The 22459-nt window shown below is 48.7% G+C and overlaps 1 protein-coding gene across 1 annotated transcript in view; it reads left to right on the forward strand.

The window, feature by feature from the left end:
- LOC147882735 (putative LRR receptor-like serine/threonine-protein kinase At1g56140) overlaps positions 1-22459 on the forward strand; it is a 382197-nt gene that overhangs the window by 127682 nt on the left and 232056 nt on the right. Inside the window, exon 8 of the mRNA XM_087400709.1 lies at positions 15917-15988. Coding sequence (XP_087256835.1) covers positions 15917-15988 — 72 coding nt within the window. The remainder of the gene's footprint in view (positions 1-15916; positions 15989-22459) is intronic.

The following is a 22459-nucleotide window of genomic DNA, read 5'->3' on the forward strand; positions in this document are numbered from 1 at the left end:
AGAGTGGTAAAATGTCACTGATGAGGTGGTGAATTAGGCTGAGGTGGCTGGACTGATTAGGAAGGCATCCTACTCACGCAAAGGTGGCTACGTGATGGATGAAGGGGAGTTTCTAGGCTGTGAGCTGGAGCTACGTGGAGATGGCGACTGGGAGCTAATTCGGTTTTACGCTGGAAGGATCTACGATACAAGGGGGGCTCTGAGAAATGATGGCTGAACGACGAAAAATGGAGGGGCTTTAGGCACTCACCCTAAAAACAAACTGTCCAAGTACGGACATGGGCAAGTTGTACCATGCCTTTAAGGGCCCACTCCTCTCCTTCAACAACATACCCTCAACCAATCTTTTGTCCTCCGCTGCAAAATAGTGCATGAGTGTCTCTTTGTTTGCAGTGCCAAATTTTTGCATCATAAATATATCATGTGCGATAGTGTGCGGGACATGTACTTGTGCAAGCCTACACATGGACATGCAATTTGTTAGACGACCATTTTAAGACACAAAAAGACTAGAAAGTCAAAACATAACAGTAAGCATGATAGTGGATTCATACCTATTGACCTCCGCTAGTGCTAACAACACCTCACCCTCCTGTGTACGCTCGAACTGCATGAACTTGTAGTGAACTCGAATGTGCCGATCCATTTTATTTCAATACACTATAAAAGAGGGGGTGTGCATTGAGAAGACCTCGGCGTTGGGGATCTCCAGAGATTACGAGCTGTTGTTCGTTGGTTGAGCATACCTACTACATAGGTAGGACAGTCGTTGTTTGCACGTGAGCTGATGCAAAGAATCGTGGTCTGGGCTGAGATCATATGGAAGGGCTCTGTTTTTTTCTGATTGAAGAAGCTACGTGGCTGTGCGGGCGGCGCTATAAATGTGAGCTAGCCTCTCCGTGAGAAATGAAGGCAGCAAGGCTATTGTTGGAAGTGTATTCCGTTGGGTTTGTGCGCAGTTGGTGATGATCTATGGATGGTTCATAAGCTCATCATCTACGAGCCCACATTGCAGCTGATCCCTATGAAGTCTTAGCTATCTAACGTGGTGAAGTACATAATTCCTGGTTGTCTTTTCTTTTTTTTTCCTTATCATCTTTTTGGCGATCCTGCTGGGGACGGAGGAGTTTTGAATTGAGATTGGGTACTCAAGACAAAATAGCCCAAAATATTGGCTGGGGAATGTTGCTTGAATTTATGTGTGGTTAGGGATTGAAACTATGAAGACAAAGCCTCGCATGAGAGTGATTCATTGTGAGTTATGTGGGGAGTGTGGACACAGGAGAGAGAGATGCCTTGATGTTGAACTTCGGGTGATACGTCTCCGTGCTAAGGTTTTGAAAGTGATTGCTCTTAGGAAGAAGAATGCCAGTCAGATGCAGGGTAAGCTTTCTCCAGAAGAGTGATTATTTTTGCTTTCTTCCTAGAAGAGGTTGGGTGATAGTTCTAGTTGGAAGTGTGTTTGAGATAAGTTAGTTAAGAGGAGAGATGAGGATGCTCTTAAGGTAGCAAAAGAGAAGGAGAGGAAGCAAATAAGATTGTCACAAATGATGCAGGAGATGCCAATGGTTCAGCATGTGCTTGAAATTATCTCTCATGTGAAGCCAGAAATACAGAAGCCTGAAGTCAAGAAGGAGGAGAATATAAAAGAAGAAATTCATGAAATGTCGGAGCTTATGAAGAGTTTGAGTTTAAACTTGATGAACGGTAGGGGAAGAGGTAGATCATCGGGTGGTTATGGCAGAGGCAGCATGCCTTCTTCAAATAATTCAGGCCCGTGGCAGGCAGGACGAGGTCAAGGGTCATTTGCACCTTGTGTCCAGTGCTTTAATTGTGGAGAGTGGGGACATTACAGCACACACTGTGATAAGCCCCCTCGTGCTGGAGGTGATGTTTATCCATTGCCAACAGGGTTAAATAATAGGGTGAATGATCATAGTGTAGAAGTAAAAGATGCAGGTCAGCCTAGTACCTCTGGAATCTGTAAAGCCACTGCAGAAGAGAAAGGGAAAGGTAAGGCAGTTACATTTGGCTTGTTGGAGTTGGAGGAAGTTAAAGATGTCATGCCATTAGGGAAGAGAGATAGAGAAGAGGAGGTTGGTCCGAGTGCAAAGAAGGGGAAGCAGTCTGAGGAGATGATGACCTACCAAAAGAAGAAGAGCAGGAAGCCCAGAAGGAAGTACATAACCTGTAGATTATCCCATGGGGAAGGAGCAGGGAGATTATGATTTGGTGGAAGATCTTTTAGCGAGGAAACCGGACATTACATTTGCTCAAATGATTGGTCTATGCCCAAAGCTTAAAAAAGAATGGAGGCGGGCTGTAAATCCAGCAAAGAAGAACTCTCATAAAGGTACAATTAAGCTGATGTATGTCTCAAAGTTGCCGGATCTTTTACCTGCTATAGAAGCCTGGCATAAAGGAAAGGGTTTTGGAGAGGCCTATATAGATGGAGGTGCACAGATTTGTGTGATTACCCAGGCTTGTGTGGAAAGATTAGGACTGAAGATATCCCGCTCCTCTAGTTATCGCATCAGAATGGCAAACCACTCCAAGGTGAAGACTTTAGGGATAGTACCTGGTCTGGAGGAGGCATTCAGTGTTTCATGTCGAGTGGATTGTCATGTGATGCCTGCGGGGTTGGGAGCTTATCCTTTGATTCTTGGAAGGCCGTGGTTGAGGAAGGTAGGTGCAATTCAGAATTGGCAGAAAGGAATCTTTTTTGTACATATGAATGGGAAGAAATTGAATTTCGATATGGTAAGCAGGGCTGAAGTTTCAGATTCAGCAAGTGAAGAGGAAGAGAGAAGTGAAACCAGCAGTGAGGATGAGAGTTCGGTTACTTCAGAAAGTGATGAAGGAACAATAGCATTGGTGGATTTGGTAGATGAGGATTCACAGGTAGATTTTGTGGGAGTAGCAAGGTTCAATGAGGAAGAGGTGGATAGGTTTGAGGTTATCGAGGATTTAATGCAGCCCAAATGTTCTCAAGAATCAACCCAGGTATTGATTGAGCAATCATTGAATCTTGATCTCAATGTTGAGGAGAAAGAAGAATATTTGAAGATGTTGCAGAAATACCCCAATTTGTTTATCACCTCTTATGAGGAGATCAGGGGATTTAAAGGGAAGCCTCTGAGGATTGAGCTGAAGGAAGGTGCAAAACCTGTTGTTCAGGAAATAAGGAGATTAAGCCCGGAACAGAGAGATGTGCTGAAGAAAGAGGTAGATAAGCTTCTCAAGGCAGGAATAATTTATCATGTAGTTCACTCTAATTGGATAAGTCCTGTGGTCATAGTGCCAAAAGGTGTAGACAAATGGAGAGTTTGTGTTGATTACAAGCCTTTTTTTTTTTTGCAAAAAGAGACTTCTATTAAGTAATAAAGAAAAACCGTTAGAGCAAGCTCCATACGGGATACATCATGCAATGCACGAAAAGCTCAAGAGCCAAAAAGAAAGGATTGAGGCTGATAGTGCCATCTCAATCCGGTAGAAACCTTCGAGAAAAAGGGAGAACCTCTCCAAACTTGAAGAAATATAGTCCTTCTAGAAGAGGCTGCTCGTGAAGGGCCCTGCATGCTAGCCCATATGGCTATCAAAGTGTGAACCGTGTCAGACCAAATACCCGTGGTTTGTGCAGAAGACTACACTGCGCTCCTGCGAGCTTCCCCTCCTCCCCCGCCGTACCTCTACCTCCCCCCTAGCCTCTCCTTGCCTCGCCTCTCCCGCCCCTGCCCCTCCGCCCTCACCTCCCCCCTCACCCCCACCTCGCTCCATCCCCCTCGCCACGCTCCACCCCCCTGTCCGCTACCCCCTTCCGCTCCCCCCCGCCCCGCTACCCCCTCCGCTCCACTCCGCTACCCCCCTCGCTCCACACCCCCCCGCCCCGCTACCCCCTCCGCTCACCCCCGCCCCGCTACCCCCTCTGCTCACCCCCGCCCCGCTACCCCCCTCCGCCCCAGCCCGCTACCGCCCCGCTACCCCCGCCCCGCTACCGCCCCAGCCCGCTACCCCCTCGCTCCACTCCGCTCACCCCCGCCGCCAGCCCGTCCCCTCACCCCTCGCCTCCCGCCCCGCCCCCTCCCGCCTCTCTGCCCTCCCGTTTCACCTCCGCCTTCCCCTCCCGCCCTCACCCCCGCCCCCCCCGTTCATTCGCCCCACCCCGCCCCCTCCGCCCCTCCATTCCCCCCCGCCCCCCGTCCGCCTCCTCGTCCCCGCTCCGCCTCTCCCCCGCCCCCGCTTCCGCTCCCGCCGCCACTTCCGCTTCTACCCCCCCGTTTTTGGGTGACAGCCTCTTCCTCATCAGAAGCCTCGCAGTTTGTCTTGGCGGTATGGCGGCTCCTTGCCCGGAACCGGAGGCCCAGACGGTCCCTCCCTCTCCAGATGCCTACCGCGTCATCCTGACTGAGCAGCAATCATCTCGGGTTCAGGAGGTTGCCAATGACTTTGCTCTTACATCAGTTTACGGCAGAGTCATTGGACATTCCCCCTCCAGATCAGCCATCAGGGATTGGCTCCAGTCCACTCTCATGTTAGAGGACGGCCATATTGTGGAGGTGGCCCTTATGGGAAGGGGCATCTTCTGGCTCAAACTCTCCAGTGCGAAAGCTGCGAGCAACCTGATTGCTGGCTCCCCCACGTCAGTGGACGGAAAGATTATCATGATAGTCCCGTGGTACCGTGGATTCAGCGCAGCAGATTTTGATGCCCGGTTCCGTATACCTCGCCATCTAGTGACGCTAGTTTTTCCTGGTCTTGCTGCTGAGCTGCGGCCGATTGTTAGGGACTTGGGCTCCAACTTCAGCTGGGTTATGCACAATACTTTCGCCAATGTGGTGACTACGGCAGGAGCCCCCTGAGTCCGTGTGGCTGTGGCGGATCCTGCGACTCTCCCGGCAGTGATCGAGATCGTGACAGGTGCCGGCAGCATCACCCAGAGCATGGTAGTCACCGGACAGCCAGGACAGTGTCTGAGGTGTCACGGCTTTGGACACCTGGCGGCTGCCTGCCCACGTTTCGCCAGCTCTTCTCGGCCCCCCCGCCTCCCCCCTCTCCGCCCCCTCCTCCCCCCTCCGGACAGCCACGCCAGGAGGAGCAGAGGCAGCCGGAGCCCAGACCAGAGATAGCTGGCGGCTGGACTGAGGTTAGAAGAAAAAAGGGAAAGAACAAGAAGATTTCTGATAAAGGCAAGGAGGCAGAGGTTACCCCGCCTGTAGCTGCACCTCAGAGACCCGATAGGCAGCCGCCCCAGGAACTTGGGAGAGCATCTTCTTCGACGGTAGCCCGCCCTCCACAGCCTCAGGTCCCCCTCTCTTCCTCTCCCCAGCCTCTCCCCATCCAGCCCCAGCCCATCCCCCAACGGCACCCCTTGTCTCCCGACCCGCAGCTTCAGCCCCCTCGTCCTCCTCAGTCTTCTTCCCCCCCTTTTCAGCCCCAGTTCCAGTTGCAGCCCCATCCCTCCCCCCCCGCCTCTTTTAGTTCTCCCGCAGAGCTAGCTGCTCCGTCGGTTCCTCAGCCGAGGCAGTTCCTGCTCCCCCTCCTCCTTCTCCTCCGCCAGCCGCCCCTGAGGAGTCTAAGTTGCCTATTCCCCAGCCCCCTCCCCCTCCCCCTCCCCCTCCGCTGGTAGGACACCCGGAGTCTACACCACCACCGGAGCAGGCTTCTTCTTCCGCTAGCCCCTCAGTGGCAGACTCTGATGGGCCTCAGCCTCAGGAGAGAGAGCTTCCCCGCGACTTTTACAGATCTGGCCCCTGGGACTACCTGGATGTGGCCGACCTCGGGACCTTCCCTGCTTGCCTCGACATCAGTATCTTCCTGCTCAAAGTGACGGCACCGAGACCTGGACAGACGACTCGGTCTGGGAGGCTCTCAGGGAGCAGACGCATGCTCAGATTTGTTCCTGGATAGGCCCGTCCGGTAGGCAGCTTCTCAAGACTCAATGGTCCGAGGGTGACGTTCGCCTGCGGTGGCGTTGCGCCGCCAAACGATTCAGACTGATTGTGATCCTCAGGCCCCCCTGTCTTGGCCCCTCCCCCAAGATGTCAGAGCCTGGACGCCTCAGAAACTCCGTGCCTTCTACGGGATGTCCACCTCAGAGATCTCGATCTGGCTCGAGAAAGCCTTTGTTCATGGTACCAAAGGCCTCTCACCTTTGCTGAAGGTGTTGAAGGACGGGCAGGACGACCCCGCCTCCCCCTCCAAACCTTCCCATAAGCGCCAGCGCCTCTACTCCGAAATGTCAGCTTCTTCTTCGACCTCGACCGCGAGCAGACAGTTGTTCGCTGCCTCCCAGTCCTCACCATGAGCCTACACCTCGTATCCTGGAATGTGAACGGGTTTCACTCCCAGGAAGCTCATTTTGAGACAGGAACTTCAGCCAGCAGTGATAGGACGTTTGGATGTACTTCTGCTCCAGGAACACAAGCTTTCGGCGGCTCACTCCCGTAGATGTGGGAAGATCCTCACTGGTCGCTCTCACACTTATTGGGAGCCCTCGATCGGCGCACTGGGGAGGAGTGGTGGTGTCTGTACTTCTGTGGGAGAGCAGCTAGCCCAGGGAGTTTTTGGTCATGGCACGTTGATTCCATGTCGTGCCCTTTGGGTAGGCCTGGAATTAGAGGGCTCCAGAGTTGGAATTCTCAACATTTATGCCCCCACAGATCTCCGTTGTAGAGCCACCTTCTGGAGGACACTTACAGGGATTCTCCCAGACATGGATTCCTGGATTGTTGGAGGTGACTTCAACAATTTGGAGACCTTGGAGGACCAGCAGGGCAGAGGACCGGAGTTTACAGGTATGTCTCAGGCAGAGCAGTCCGCTTGGGACTCTTTTATCTTTGCGACAGGAGGAAGGGACTGTTGGCGAGACCCGTCCTTCCGACGTTGGCACGAGAGCTTGGACTTCTCGTGGGGTTTCCGCAGGGAAGGAGGCAGACTCCTGGAGAGGCTGGATAGATTCTATGTTAGTGATTGGGCCATCAGCAGAGGCGGTCAGGCCGGTATAGTTCCAGGGACGACACTCTCCGACCATGCGCCGGTGCTCTTATCATTAGATTCGGCAGCTCAGACCCTTCCGCCCCGCTCATGCCGGATTCCCGACTCCATCTTCTCGAGGGAGGAAGTGCGCAGCAGTATTTGCGATCTTTGGGATAGAGACTGGGGCGAGTGCGCGGACTTGGTTGATTCGGTGGCGCAGGCGTTGCAGGAGTCCAGCCAGATCTGCCAGCTCGCAGCCCTACAGGTTCGACAGGAGTGGTGGGGTAGAGAGAGCGCCCTTCGGAGAGACCTCGCCTCCATTCAGCCGCTCCAGCAGGCATCCCCGGGCTCGGAGGCGCTTCGGATTGCGCTTCGGATCCAGGCCCTTCGAGCCAGAGCCCTTCTTGAGGAGACACTCCAGCGTCGCTCAGAGTTTTCCTATCACGCCTCTCTCTCCTTCTGGGCTCGGAAGGGTGACCGGATGTGCAGGGAGTTCTTCAGGACACATGGCCAGAGAGCTGCAGAGGTGATCAGCTTCGGAGTCTCAGGACAGCGGCGGGACACATCGTCACGGATCCAGGAGAGGTCTTGGGATTGGCCACCGACTTCTACAGGACCCTTTTTCAGCAGGAGCCGCTTGCTCCTCGCACTCGTCGTGCCCGTGAGGAGGTGTGGAGACACACTCCTTCCTTGGTCCAGCCTAGCATGCAGGCGACGCTGTTGGCACCGTTTACCACGGATGAGATGCTGGAGGCCTTGATGGCCATCGATGGACAGAAGTGCCCAGGTGAGGATGGACTATCCCGGGCATTCTTCACCTCCTTCTGGGACGAGATCCATCAGCCCCTCTTAGCAGCTCTTCAGAGGATTTTCAGCAGCGGTTATATGCCAGAGAGCCTCTCCTCGGGAGTGATTTGCCTCATCCCGAAGGGAGGAGATAGACAGGAGATCCGTCAGTGGCGCTCGATCACTCTCCTTACCACTGCCTACAAAATCCTAGCCAAGATGATCAGCGCCAGAGTTCGGCCTCTACTTCCAGACCTCATTCACGACACTCAGACAGGCTTTGTTCAGGATCGCAGTATCCTGGATAATGTCTTCACCTTTTCAGAGGCGGCGGAGTGGGCTCAGCACAGCGGATCACACCTTGCCATCCTACTTCTCGACTTTGAGAAGGCCTACGATCGGGTGGACTGGTCCTTTCTGGAGGGGACTCTGGAGCGGCTAGGTTTCCCAGCAGGTTGGATTCAGGGTATTTCAGCTTTGTACAGGACAGCCTCTAGCAGAGTCATCATTGGAGGCAGGATGGGTGAGCGTTTTAGCTTGGAGAGATCAGTGCGTCAGGGCTGCCCCCTTGCCCCTTACCTGTTTCTCTTCTCCGTCGAGGCTATGACTTACTACCTCCGGGCGAGGTCTACAGGGATCAGGGGTGTTCGCCTTCCCCTCCGGGAGGACACGGAGCTCTTGGACTCGGAGTACGCGGATGACACAGCCATGTATGTCCAGGACGATGAGTTGATGCTGGAGAGGGTGAGGATGGCCCTGGAGGTCTTTTGTTCGGCTGCTGGTGCGAAAATCAACTGGAACAAATCAGTTGGTTTCCTCACAGACCCCGGGGCGCGTTCTCAGTGGGGGAGGTTTTTGGGTTTCAGGTGGATCCCGCGGGGACAGACAGCTAGATACTTGGGTTTTCAGGTCGGCCTGGACATCACGCCAGCTCAGCAGTTTCTCCCGGTGCTAGATTCCGTCCGACGGAAGCTAGCTTTGTGGAGCACTGCTAAGCTTTCCCTTGCAGGTCGTGCCTTGGTAGTCAACCAAGTCCTCCTTGCCACGGCTTGGTATGTGGCTTCCTGTTGGTGTTTCTCGAGATCCAGTGTGGCACAGCTTAGGAGGCTGGTTCGGAACTTCCTTTGGTTCGGGGAGGATGGCCTCAGAGATACCAGAGCGAGGGTTTCTTGGCAGACAGTTATTCTTCCGCAGGCTGAGGGAGGCCTGGGAGTCATCGATCCAGAGCTGCAGAGTCAGGCCTTGTTAGGCAAGTTAGTCATCCGCGGTTTGACCCCGGGGGGACAGACATGGAAGATGCTACTTCAGCAGGGGGTCGGTTCTTGTGTCCCGCGACGAGGTGGAGAGTGGCTCCCGTCCCTCAGGTGGATCTTCACTTCCGCTCCGCTTACTCAGCCCCGTTCCCCACTCGTTCGTAGCCTTCTCATGGTTTGGAGGCGGCCCCGCCTCAGTCTCATTTAGTCCCCTCCCCGCTGTCAGGAGGAGATTGATCGCCAGCCGCTTATCTGGAACGATCAGGTCAGAGATGCCGAGGGCCTTCAGTTGGGGGAGAGATCACATATCAGGTGGGATGGTTGGATGAGGGGGCCAGCCCGGTCCCTTCGAGTTTGGAGGGACACGTACAGATATTTGGAGACGGCTGATCTCGCAGACGCAGCTGGAGGTGCTCGTGGAGCCCAGGCGAGACGCACGGAGATCGATGGCGCGATCCCAGCTGATTGGTTGGTTCCACCGGAGCCTCAGATCCTCATGCCTGGTGACGACCATTGGCTGGGACAGTTCACCCCCCGTGGCATCCCACTGGTGGTCGCAGGACGTATGGTCGACTCCTCTATTTCTTTCTTCGCGGTTATGGCGGATGGACGACTCAGGAGAGAGGATGCACTCATCGACCCCCTACTCCCATGGCAGAGGCTTCGGATCGTAGGCCTTTTGGGGAAGGTCTGGCGTACCGACCCTAGCATTGAGCAGGATCAGCTGCAGCTTTGGCGACTCTGGCTCTGGGAGGGGCGGGCCTTGTCAGAGCTTGAGTGGGACCCAGGAGAGTGGAGCTGGCCAGAGGTTATGACAGGACAGGGGCCGACCTCCTTCTTCGCCTACAGCACGACTTTGGGCAGGCGAGTTCTTGGGAGGATGCAGAGCCGCCCCCCACCCAGCGGCCCAACTGGTATGCACAGGGTATTTCTAGATTCTTTTTGCAGGACTTCTGGAAGGCCTTGTGGGAGAGCTGGAGGCCACGGAAGATCTCCTACTTCCTGTGGCTTCTTGCCCACAAAGGTCCTCCGGTGGGGAGCTGGTTGAGACAGATAGGCCAGGACGGCGAACGCTGTCAGATTTGCCATGAGGTTGAGGAGTCACCAAAGCACTGCCTGTGGAGCTGCACTCGCGCCCAGGAAGTGTGGAGGTGGACTTTCGGGATTCTCACTCGCGCAACACTAGAGCTAGGCTTGATCACGTGGGGCGCGTTCTGTTGGTGCAGCACCGCACCTGGTCTACATCACTTATTCGAGGCATGCTAGCAGGACCCCACTTTCCTTATCGCTGAGGGGAAGATGGGGAAAACAATTTTTTTATTATGTTTAAAGTCAAAATTTTGTTGCTTTATATTACAGAATCACTATCCCAAAATGGGATATGAAAAAGATTACATCGCGAGATAAGACAGATACACATCAGGATCTATGTACTTAGTTTGCAAGCAATCATAGAAGGATTGCTGCAAAGAGTGCCTGAAGAAAGAAAAAAGTGAAAGGGTAGGATCACCAAAGACTCTATGATTTCTATACTTCCATAGAGTCCAGGGTGCCCAGTAGCGAACCCAAACAAAAAACATATCAAAATTCTATCTAGGTGGGTGTATCCCAAAGATTCAGAAGAACTATCCAAAAGTATCATTTGGAAGGCGAGCTCACAAACGTTGCCCAAGGAGACATAAAAAATCACGAGTATGAGAGCAATGCCAGAGAAGATGAGGCACAGACTCTCGTGGAGCCAAACATCTAAGACAAACAATTGTAGCAATATTCGTGCGTGCCAAGAGTTGCCCAAATGGAAGAACTCCCAACACAACTCGCCACAAAAAGACATGTTGGACTGGAATTTTGGAATTCCAAACCTGTCTCAATCTCTTCCGCCACCACTTGGCAGTGCGATCCATTTGTCAAAGTTGATTCGCCTTGTGAGAAACCCATGGTGGGATTTCTTGTTTGAGTGCATTGATGGCATTTTGCATGGCTGCCCTATGGTCTCCAAATTGCTTCTTGACTAGAAGCATATTCTGCTCACCTGGAATGGCATGGTCGACAGTCTCTGATGGGTAATTCTTTGCGAGCTGAAAGCATTCACTGGTCAAAAGTTTTTCAGCCTCCGCTTGCTTTATAGGAGCCTCGCCGTTCTTACTTTATTTCTTTTAAAGGGATCAATACTGTTGCTGATGTTATTCATGATGATGGCTCTATGCTTCTCTTTTCTCTGGCAGCCACACAGTATGGTTTGGGTTCTCATTATCGTAATTTGTGGCAGCAAATCACGTGTATGCTTTCACCTTTGGTCCCGATTCCCCCTTTGGAACTCCAAGCTCGATTAGAGGAATGGACTCTGATTTCCCTTGGGTCCTCCTCTCGTCCTTTGAGGCTATCTCAGACTACTGTGCCTGCATTATATAAAATCCTTTTGCCTCAACCTTGGGTTTCGAAAAAGGATAATTCTATTTGGCGATTGAATCGGCCAACTAAGCTAAGTGGTGGAGGAAAAGACTGCGGATGGCTTCGCAATGACCTTCTGGACCTCCCAGGATGGCAGTACAAGCTGAAATGGTTCCGCCTCAAAGTAAGAATGCCAATGCCTCATCTGTAGTAAAAAACAAAGGGGTGAAATAGTTTTTTGATGTTCAAGACAAAGGTAAAGCCCCGGCTGTCTCGAACGCTACTGCTCCTCTTCCTATGCCTTCGGCCTCTCCATCTCAAGTGAAGGGTAAAATTTTGGATGAAGGATGGCAAACTCCTCGCAAAGTTCTCTCTCCTAGGAGACCTCTGCCATCCAGGACTTGGAATAGTGCATCTTCACAGGCCAAGACACCAACTGAAAACTCTGGCATTGGTTTGACTTGGGCTGTAGTCACTGCCAATCGTACCCTCTTCCCAAAGAGGACGTTACTGCTATATTTTCTTGCCCTCATGCTGATTCCTCTTCTCAGGGCAGAGGTCCAGATATTGAGGTGGAGATGCAGACATAGTCAGTTTGTTTATTGCTGTGCATAACTGTCCCATAGCTGTAAATATGCTTGACCACATCAAATGTGTTGCACTCAATGTACAGGGTTTGTGTGATCATAGAAAGTGGAAACTTGTGTGGATGTATATCAGACAATTGCAGCCAGACATAGTGGCTTTGTAGGAACATAACCAGCACATGTTTGCTGGTCACACAGGACATTTTGCTGGTTATGGAGCACTCTTTCTCTGGAGTGGCTTTTGTGGTGAGGCATGATCTTCAGCCTATTGTGGCTCTCAATGATCGCCATGGTAGATGGATTATAATGCAATGTCTGTTTCAAGGAGAAATATTTGAATTTGCATCGGTTTATGCCCCTCAATCTTCCTTTCAACACAAGGGCTATACCTTTTAACACAAGGGCTATACCTTTCAACACAACACTCACTCTTCCTATTAGGCACGCTTGGATAGATGGTATCAGGTTGATCCGCAGCATTGTGATGCCCTTACTTGTCAACTTTGGGTTGATCATGCCTTAACGTATTCTGATCATGCACCTCTTTGGTGGAGGCTCTCCATGCATGATTTTCCTGATGACAGATTGCCTTGCCGAAGGCTTTTGTTGGTGAATAACAGTTATCTGGAACATGCTGATTTTAAAGCTATGGTCTCTGATGCAATTCAGCCTCTCTCTTCTCAGATGCTTTTTGATCTGGATTATGCATGGCAGGCTTTTGTTGCTCGAATGCAAGTTGTGATTTGGGATTATGGTAAATATTTCATGCGAGCCACACGGGAGACTATTGTGCATGCTAAACTCACTTGCCAGAATCTGACTAAGCTTAGTCACCTTCGGCCTTTGTGTTCAGATGAAAGCATGCACTTATGTCAAGACAAATTCTGTCTCCAATCAAGTGATCGAAGAAAACTTGCTAAATGGGAAACCGGATGTTGACAAAAGGCCTTTTTGGATAAAGGCTGCTCTTCGAAGCATTTCTTTAAAAGTTTGCATTACAAACGACAGGCTGCAAATATTTGTTAGGTCCGGATGCCTCATGGTTCTTGGTTTTCATCTCACTCTGAACTTGCTGGTTTTTGTGTGCAGCACTTCTCCTCTCATTTTGGGCATGTGGACCTTCCTTCTCCTGAGATTTTGTCTGCACGTCAGCTTCTTTTACAGCATGTCCATCCAATTCTTTCTCAAGCTCAAGCTTTGGAACTGGAACTTCCCTTCACTGAGAGGGAATTGTTAGATGCAGTTGAATCCTGTGGTAGATGGAAATCTCTAGGACGGGATGGCCTCACTGTTGAATTCTTTCTTGCTTTCTGGGATAGAGCCTCAAATCCCCTCTGTTGCAAATGGATAATTCAGCTTGGAAAAATCAGCAAATGCCCCTATCATGGAAAAAGGGACTGGTCAAGCTCCTTCCTAAGAGGCAAATTTCTGATTTTATCACTGATTGGAGACCAATCACGCTCATGTCAGTCATTTACAAGATCATAGCTAAAATGCTTGTTTACCGTATCAAAGGCTATCTACATGATGGGCTGCATCCTTCTCAATATGGCTTTGTTCCTTGTAGGCATATCATGGACAATATTGCCAATGCTTAAGTTGGAATTGAATATGCCAAGTACACGCAGCAGGATGTTTTGCTCTTACAGATTGACATTGCCAAAGCTTTTGACACAGTTCAATGGGAATTCATTTTGCAAACAATGCGATCCTTGGGATTTGGAATAAAAATGCAGTAGGTTATTTATTGGCTCTATAGGGATAGCAATGCTGCTTGTATTCTTTTTGGAGACATTTCTGTAGAACGGACTCTTCACAGTTCGGTTCGTCAGGGCTGTCCCCTTAGTGCCTTACTGTATGCCATTGCTACTCATCCTATGCTGCAATACATTGATCATCTAGTGGCTATAGAATCTCTCCATGGTTTGGAACTGGATGAAAATCGCAGCATGGTTTCTCAAGCCTATGCTGATGATTCTTTCTTTACTCCAAGGAATACTCAGCCTGATCTTTCTGCTTTGATGCAAGTCTAAGATGCTCCCATTGCATATTAAAGACTGGCACAGTCTCTTATGGCCAGGGGAGATCATTCCACCCACTCAGTTAGTTTGACACCTTGGTTATCCTTTGGGTTGGGGACCTACTCGTTGACAACAAATTGATTGGGTTCTAATCAAACTCAGGAAAAAGCTTGAATATTGAAAATTGGCAACTTGGCCTTTACATGTTCGTCTCCGAATAGTGCAGTCTATTCTTGTGGCGTACATTCAATTTTATTTGCCTTTGATCATGTTCACCAAGGCAGATCATGATTCCTTTATGTCTATCATTATGGAAATCTTTCGGCGTTCCAAACATGGCAAAAAAAGTCTCAAACTGCTTTCGGTGCACCGAATTTGTTCCCCTAAAATGCATGGAGGATTGAATATCACTAATATCAATGTGCACATCCTAGCTCACAGGGTGAAAATGTTGCTGCAATTATTGAAAGGTGATCAGCCCTGGGCTCTCATGATTCAATCTCTAGTCACACATATCAGTATTTTCGCTTTTGGTCATTGGCAACCCAGTCAGTGGGATTTCTTGTTTGGGTGCATTGATGGCACTTTCCATGGCTGCCCTATGGTCTCCAACTTGCTTCTTGATTGGAAGCATATTCTGTCTCACCTTGAATGGCATGGTCGACAATCTCTGATGGGGAACTCCTTGCGGGCTGAAAGCATTCACTGGTCAAAAAATTTTCAGCCTCCGCTTGCTTTACAGGGACCTCGTCGTTCCTACTCTATTTATTTTAAAGGGATCAATATTTTTGCTGATGTTATTCATGATGATGGCTCTATGCTTCCCTTTTCTCTGGCAGCCATACAGTATGGTTTGGGTTCTCATTATTGTACTTTGTGGCAGCAAATCACTTGTATGCTTTCCCCTATGGTTCCGATTCCCCCTTTGGAACTCAAGGATCGATTAGAGGATTGGACTTCAATGTCCCTTGGGTCCTCCTCTCGTCCTTTGAGGCTATCTCAGATTACTGTGCCTGCTTTATACAAAATCCATTTGCCTCAACCCTGGGTTTCAGAAAGCGGTAATTCTATTTGGCGAATGCATCAGCCAGTTAAGTGGTGGAGAAAAATACTGTGGGAACTTTGGGCTTACAAGGTTTCACGTCGGCAATATGTTTTTTTATGGCGAGTGCTTCTGGGAAATTTTCCATCTGGACAGTTGTTAGCCTGTAGGCTCATTGCTCTTGCTCTATGTCATCGGTGTCCGATTTTTCAGGAGATTGTGCCTCATTTATTCTGGCATTGCCCGTCTTCTCGACAGTTTCTGGATTCTCTCCAACAGAGGCTACGAGTGAGATTCCCAACTCTTCTCTTTGGGAAATTTTTCTGGCTCTTTGGTTTTCAGCCACAGCGACCGGAGTTTCATCTTTTCTTTATTTGGGCTCGTTATTGGGCACTTTGGACTTTATGGACAGACCGCAATTGTAAAGTCTTTAGTGATCCCAATTTTTCTTTATTTGCTTTCCTTAAGCGTTCTCTGTAGTAATCTTTCTTTGATTGCTTGCAGACTCACTAGATAGATGAGGATGTATATTTGTCTTATACTGAGATCTTGAGTTGATGTATTTTCTAGCGCCTCTTTTTTGAGGTGACTATTCTTGTAAGCTTTCACTATTTATTTATTTATTTTTAAAATGTGTGTGTGTGTGTGTGTGAGAGAGAGAGAGAGAGAGAGAGAGAGAGAGAGAGAGAGAGAGAAACCAGTAACTATATTATTAACATGAAATCAATGTACATGACATTGATTTCATGTCATGTACATTGAAGAGAGAGAGAGAGAGAGAGAGAGAGAGAGAAGAAGAATTTCTTATAGCCTTGTAAGCTTCTTATGATGTCTTTGGGGTTGGGAGGATTTGCCTTGCAGGTGGGCATCTAATAATCAGTTTTCAGGCTCAATACACAACTTTTTTGGAAATTTGACAGATTTGGTAGACTTGTAAGTGCAATATTATGTGTCATGTCCCCTCTTAACCCCCCCCCCCCAACCCTTATGTGTGTGTGTGTGTGTGTGTGTGTGTGTGTGTGTGTGTGCATATATATATATATATATATAGAGAGAGAGAGAGAGAAGAAAGAAAGAAAGATGTATTGACGTCCACGGGAGGCCTCGCGGGCCTATGGGACAAAGTACACAGAAAAGCGAACTCATACAAGCCTCAGTGGGCTGAAGCAAAGGGCACGCTAGGACTCTTGCTGAGTACTAATCTATGCTAACAAAAGCACAATCATGAATAGAAATAGTCAACTGCAACAGCTGCATAGTGGACCGGATCAATCTATCTAGTATCAGGTACAAACTGAAAAAACAAGTCAGTCTCGGCACTGGGACTCAGAAAGAGAATTAGAACCGTAACTTGGTACAGTGATGGCTCTGTGGTGGGCTGTGAAGATGTCTCGTATTTGTGTCTGTCGAGCTGTGTCATGCTGCAGTAGGGGATGCAGTCTCCTCGCTCTCTGAACTCTTTGAGCTATGTCTAGAGTGACCCTTTGTCTCTGTCAGTCCCCCCTGAGGAAGGTTGTGATAGGTCGGACCTCAATAGAGTGTACTCTGAGGACTCTCTGTGGTCTCTCCGTCCCTCTCTCGGTGGTACCGCATCGGTTGCTGATCTAGATTGCTCTCATGTCGGCTAGCTCCTCCTCCCCCACTCCATGTGTCCTGGGGCTGACTCAAATGTATAGAAGTCTGTGACGCGTCACTGTGCCCGGTCATCCTTTATGTCATGTGGTGGTCTGGCCATCCCCTGCTGCTCTCTGATCTGTCGCAGTAGTGTCTCCCTGTACCGACGCATCTCCATCAGATAAAGCCCAATACAAATCTGGTCATGGAAATGGATCAGTCAGTGATAAAGGGCCGAAGCCACTCCCCTCCAGGTAGAGACAGTGGTAGCGCCCCCGGATCTCGTAGTAGGCTAGGCAAACACAAAGAAAATGCTCCTCTGTCTCAACATCCCCTGCGTACATAGCGTGCAGACCCGCTGCTCTCTGGATATACCTGCTGCGCTCCCAGCCTCGATCCTCAGCTGATGGGACGAAACCCGCATCTGACCAATGGCAATCCTCAATGCATGGGAGACTCGTCTGTGCTCGAGATACTGGGGTCTCATGATGAATCCCTCCTCTGATGCTTTGAAGAAGTGGTTGTGGAAGAGCTGGGTCTCTCTTGGTTTTAATCAATTTGTGTGATTTCTAAGGTTTTTGAGAGCTTTGGAAAGATTATGCACTTCCTACAAGCCCCCGAGTCTTCTATCATACCTCTTTTCCTCTTTGGGGCCACCATACTCTTTGTCTTCCATTGCCAAGCCTCAATAATCAGGGCTTCCCTACAAATGTGCATCAGTTGTTTTGGTTGACAGTCCTTTTTGTTGTAGAGTTGTGTCTTTAGCTTGTAGTCTATGGCTTGGACTCAGTCTTGGTGTCTAGTAGAGCTATAGAAGTCATAAGAGTTTGTCGTTGTATATAGCTTGAATGCTTACTTTGTTGTGTGGAGAGTCAGTCGTTGATGTATCATCAAGGCCTTGCTATAGTGCTTTGTATTTGCTTTGTTAGTCGTAGACTTTGTTATGGTTTCATTATGCCAGCACGACCTAACTTTTATGCCGATGCTTTCATCTTTAACATGGAGAATATGTGAGTGTAGGTGTGCTAGAAGGTCCTAGTTAGGTGTGTCAAGTTGGTGTGATGAGTGAGTGATCATAGGAGGTGATTGATTGAGATAATCAAGGAGATGATTGTGGATGTGGGATCTACCTACATGGAGGCAGTTGCCTATATATGTAACCACTCTATGAATAAACAAACACATTTGTGTCTCATTGTTTCTACATGGAATTACACGTGGTATCATAGCCACTCAGCCTCCATGAGCGTCCTTGAGTTCTCGTCTTTGAGCCTTCTTGAGTCCTCTTGGATTCCACTAAGATTCTCCTAGATTCTTCATCTTCCCCAAATGAAGATTTTCTCTCCCTCTTTCCTTCCTGAATTTCCTTAAGCTTGTACTCCACCTACATGCCACCGTTTCCCAATCCCTTCCTGCTGTAGCTTCCCCTCACTAGGGCGCACGTCCACCTTGGACTCTATTTATACAACCAGTTCAGAGCAACAGATCAATCATTAAAAACATATAGCCTCGGTTTAGTTATGCTGCAATTCATGATGCTTGGATCTAGTATCACCACCATTTCCATATCAGTAGATCACTTTTCATCTTGAGGACATTTATTCTCAGTGTTTCCATATGTACTTATGGCTATAGTATGCAGCCCATAGGTGATACAAATGAATGGTTGGGTCTAGGACTTGGGGATGGGGAAGAGAAGGGAAAAGGGAGTAGAAGGGAAGGGGAAAATGTAGGGCGAGGAGTGGCAATCACCAGGCAACACACAATGGAAAGTAAGAAGTCTCACTCAACAAGAAGATAGAGAGAATGAGAGAGCTTGTACTCCAAAAGCTTCGAGTACACAATGAAGAACAAAGTCAAACTTTTGGCCATTCATACATTTCCACCTTTTGAAGAGAGAGCTAACCTTGTACTCTCTTTCACCGCTCTCGCTCTCTTTTTACAAGCACTTGGGTCCATACAACTCCAAGGCGGAGGCCATATAGCCCACGTCATATCCTCTCCTACTTCTCCGTGTCCCGACAGCATCATTCAAAAGCTCACACGTTTTTGGGACAACTTATGTATCTTCCCTTGTATTTCAAGCTTCTAGGCTTTCTTAATGTTAGCTCCACTATGAGCCTATGACAGATGCTACATCTGATGCCGACATATGTTTATCCATACTCATAGGAGACCACCTTCAGCTCATGATAGTCGCACATACAAGTTTGACAGGCTACCATGCCTTGTGAGTTTTTTAGGCCTCTTCATACAGCACTGTATCATACTTTGCACCTTTGATCCCTACTTTATGCAGCCCCTGGATCCCTTTGTCCATAGAGACTATGTAGTCTTCAATGGCCCCGCATCATTTTTTTTTCATTAAAAATACTTCTATTAAGTAGGAACAATACCCACGAGAGCAAAAGCTTAACGCGGAAATACATCATGCGATGCATGAGAAAAAAATCCTCAGGAGGAGGTAGAAAACAACCAAGGTTGAGGCTGAAAACGCCATCTCAACCCTATAGTAGTCTCAAAGAAGAAAGGGAATTATATGCCTCTTATTGGTGTTCTAATTGACCAATATTTTGAGAAATTGTAACTCACCAAAATCCTCAGGAGGAGGTAGAAAACAACCAAGGTTGAGGCTGAAAACGCCATCTCAACCCTATAGTAATCTCAAAGAAGAAAGGGAATTATATGCCTCTTATTGGTGTTCTAACTGACCAATATTTTGAGAAATTGGGGCATTGATTTCATCGGTCTAATAAGCCCAGTAGCAAAAGGTTCAAGAACACAATATATTATCATTGCTACTAGTGATTATTTTACCAAGTGGGCCAAAGACAAGGCAACAAAAAATACCGATACTAGTGATAGCTAAATTCCTATACAAGAATGTTACATCACACTTTGGTTGTCCTTTAGAAATAGTTTCACACCTACTTTCCTAGAGCAAATGGTCAACCCAAAAGCTAGAACAAGACTTTGTGCAAAACTTTGGCACGCATGGTAGACTTTAGTAGGAATGATTGGGAACACACGTTGACCACCGCACTATGGCATATCACTCACCAGAGTCCCAAACGCTCTACAGGGCTAAAGATCCCAAAAACTGTTGGAAACCAATCCTTGTTGGGCTAAGGCTCAAGGGGGAGCAGATGGAATGTGCCATATGGCACTACTGCATGGGTGCATGCAGCACTTATATGGCGGCTCTTTCAGCGTATTCTACCACTTGCGGACGATGTTAGCCCTTGCGGGAGTCTATTACCTATCTATTCTGGCATTTCACAGAGTCTTGTTATTTCTTACTTTTGTTACAGCAACGGCTTCAAGCTCCTTTCCCCAGTGCTTGCTTTGACAAGCAATTTTGGTTGTTTGGTTTTCATCCGGTCCAGTGGGGATATGATCTTCTTTTTAACTAGGTTCATTAAAAAAAACCACCCAACACGGGTCAACAAAAAACCTCAATACAAACTGGAAGGAAACCAAGAAAGAGGCCCAAAATACCACCTCAATCCTACTGTAGACTCTAAGAAGACGGAAGGGCCCCTCCATTCCCTAAGATAAAAATCTTCCCTAGGAGAGTCTGTCCAGGAAAAACCTTGCATGGTCGCCCAACTAGCCATCAAAGTATGTATGGTATCAGTCCATATATTGGCCATAGTGTGAGAGGGATGGACCTAAGATCCATCCAATGCCTCCGTACATCCAGCTCTAGAGATATGCCATGTTGTAATACTCGCCAGTATCTCCCACAAGGTAGCCATAGAAGCATGTATAGGTCTAAAGGGGGATAAGGGAACATCATCCAAAGAGCAATACTCAACTAAGTGTCATCGAAGCGAGATAGTCCAAGAAGAGTCTTGCCTCTCAAAGAAGACCTGAGGTCCCCAAAGAGAAAGCCAAGCCACTGAACCCCAGGTCATATAGAAGCGTGAAGGAGCAAAAGTACTAAAGATCCTAGCAATCCCCTTCCAAATAACCCTTGCCTGTCTACAATCAAATTATCAATTATGAATGGACTCCTCAGTTGACCTCTAAAATGAGGACAAGTAGAGTCTTCCCTAAACCTGGACCTCCACAGGTTCATTGCAATCACTCCATGAATAGACAAGCAAAAGAATAGAGTGATTTTTCTATTCATGAGGGATTTCCAAGTCTCCTCCAAAAGACTCTCTGCAAATCAGTAGAAATATGAAAGTTCTTCCAATGAGGCTCTGGAGGGCCTAGAACTGATTTGAAACTTCCTGGCATTACTTACAGTATAATAAAAGAAGGGGAGACTCTTCTTTGGGTGCCTTGCATCAATCCATCCCCACTCTCCAGGATCCCACTACAAGAGCTTAATGGAAACCCCTCCGTATAGCCAAATCCTCCAAGAACCCATAAGTGTAAGACGTGGGTTCTCGGATCCAGGTGGCTCCACAAACTGAAGTATGAAACAAAATGCCTAAGAGAACATCATCTGACTACCTAGATAACCTACCATTTGACTGAACATTAAAGACCAAGGCATCCTCGTGTGCTGAAAGGCTATGACCTGAAGTGGAATGCCTATCCTCAAAATAGCCTCCATCCAAGTAGAACAAACAACGACCTATCGTTTGTATCCACACAATCCTCGGGTAAGGCTGCATCTATTTGCTGAATCCTCCCTGCACTTCCTTTGAGGTGGCTAACAATTACATTTCTTGTTTATGATCCCTTGGAAGCTTTTTGAAGCTTTCAAGGACCCTACAGAGGAGGTGAGGCCTCTTTCCCATTTGGACCATTGCATGTGATGGGACTGGCCAAGAGGTCTGCCCTTATCAAGTATGCTATCATTCCACATAAAAAGCTGGCTATCAATCTCTTTTAAAGAAGTGGGGGGAACTCCCCAAAGAGCATTTTTGAAGCTATTCCAAGCTTTTAGAATAGCAGCCATAAGAGGAGAGAAAGAAGACCTGAGGGGGGCTGAGGTAAAAAAACACCTGGTGTTGTTTACTGAGTCTCCACCTAAAGAAGGGGTACATGCCTGTATGCATCAAATAAAGACCTGTACCACAAACTTGTAAAGGCCTTGCACTACAAGTCTGGGTCTATGATATTGAGATCCCCTTCCTTTGGATCAAAGTCTCCTATGCCCATTCTACAAAAAAATTCTTATAGGCCTCTTGAGCTGAGGAATGCAATCCCTAGAGCTGCACCAACAAGAGCAAACATGCCAGAGCGTGGCCGGCAAAACCTGGTTAAGAAGCACCACGCCGGAACCCAAGTCCAGTTTGACGAAACTCAAAAGGAGTTTCCTCATGAAGGAGATAGGGAGAGCAAGCGTAGAGGCTGAGAGGGGGCGGGGGGGCAGGAAGAGGGGGTTGGGGGGGCTGAAGGGGAGGTGGGTGGCTGAGAGGGAAGGCAGGGGAACTGATAAAGAAGGGAGTGTGCTGAGGGAGGCTATTGGGCATGTGGAGGAGATACAGCTGTGACCTTGAGGCTGAGAGGTGGCAAGGGGCAGGGAGGGGAGGGGAGGAGATAGGGAGAGCGAGTGAAGAGGCTGAGAGGGGCAGGGGGGTGCTGAGGGAGGCTAGGGGGCTGTGGGGGAGATAGGGAGGATCTACAGCTGTGACCTCTTGTTGGAAGGTTTTCACAGTTCTTTGGCAATCCCTCGCTTTCTAAATATCAGTTCTTTTAGGCATCACTACAGCAATCATTTTATGATTGTCTACATGCGTAGGATCTAGATACCCTGTGTTCTTGTCTTATAATGATATCTTTCAATGCTTGTAACTGGTTGTCCCTTTCTTTGGGACTGTTTTTTCAATA

The sequence above is a fragment of the Dipteris shenzhenensis genome, chromosome 29, assembly GCF_047967505.1.
Source record: "Dipteris shenzhenensis isolate YYH24624 ecotype China chromosome 29, Dip_SZ_1.0, whole genome shotgun sequence".
Classification (NCBI taxonomy): Eukaryota; Viridiplantae; Streptophyta; class Polypodiopsida; order Gleicheniales; family Dipteridaceae; genus Dipteris; species Dipteris shenzhenensis.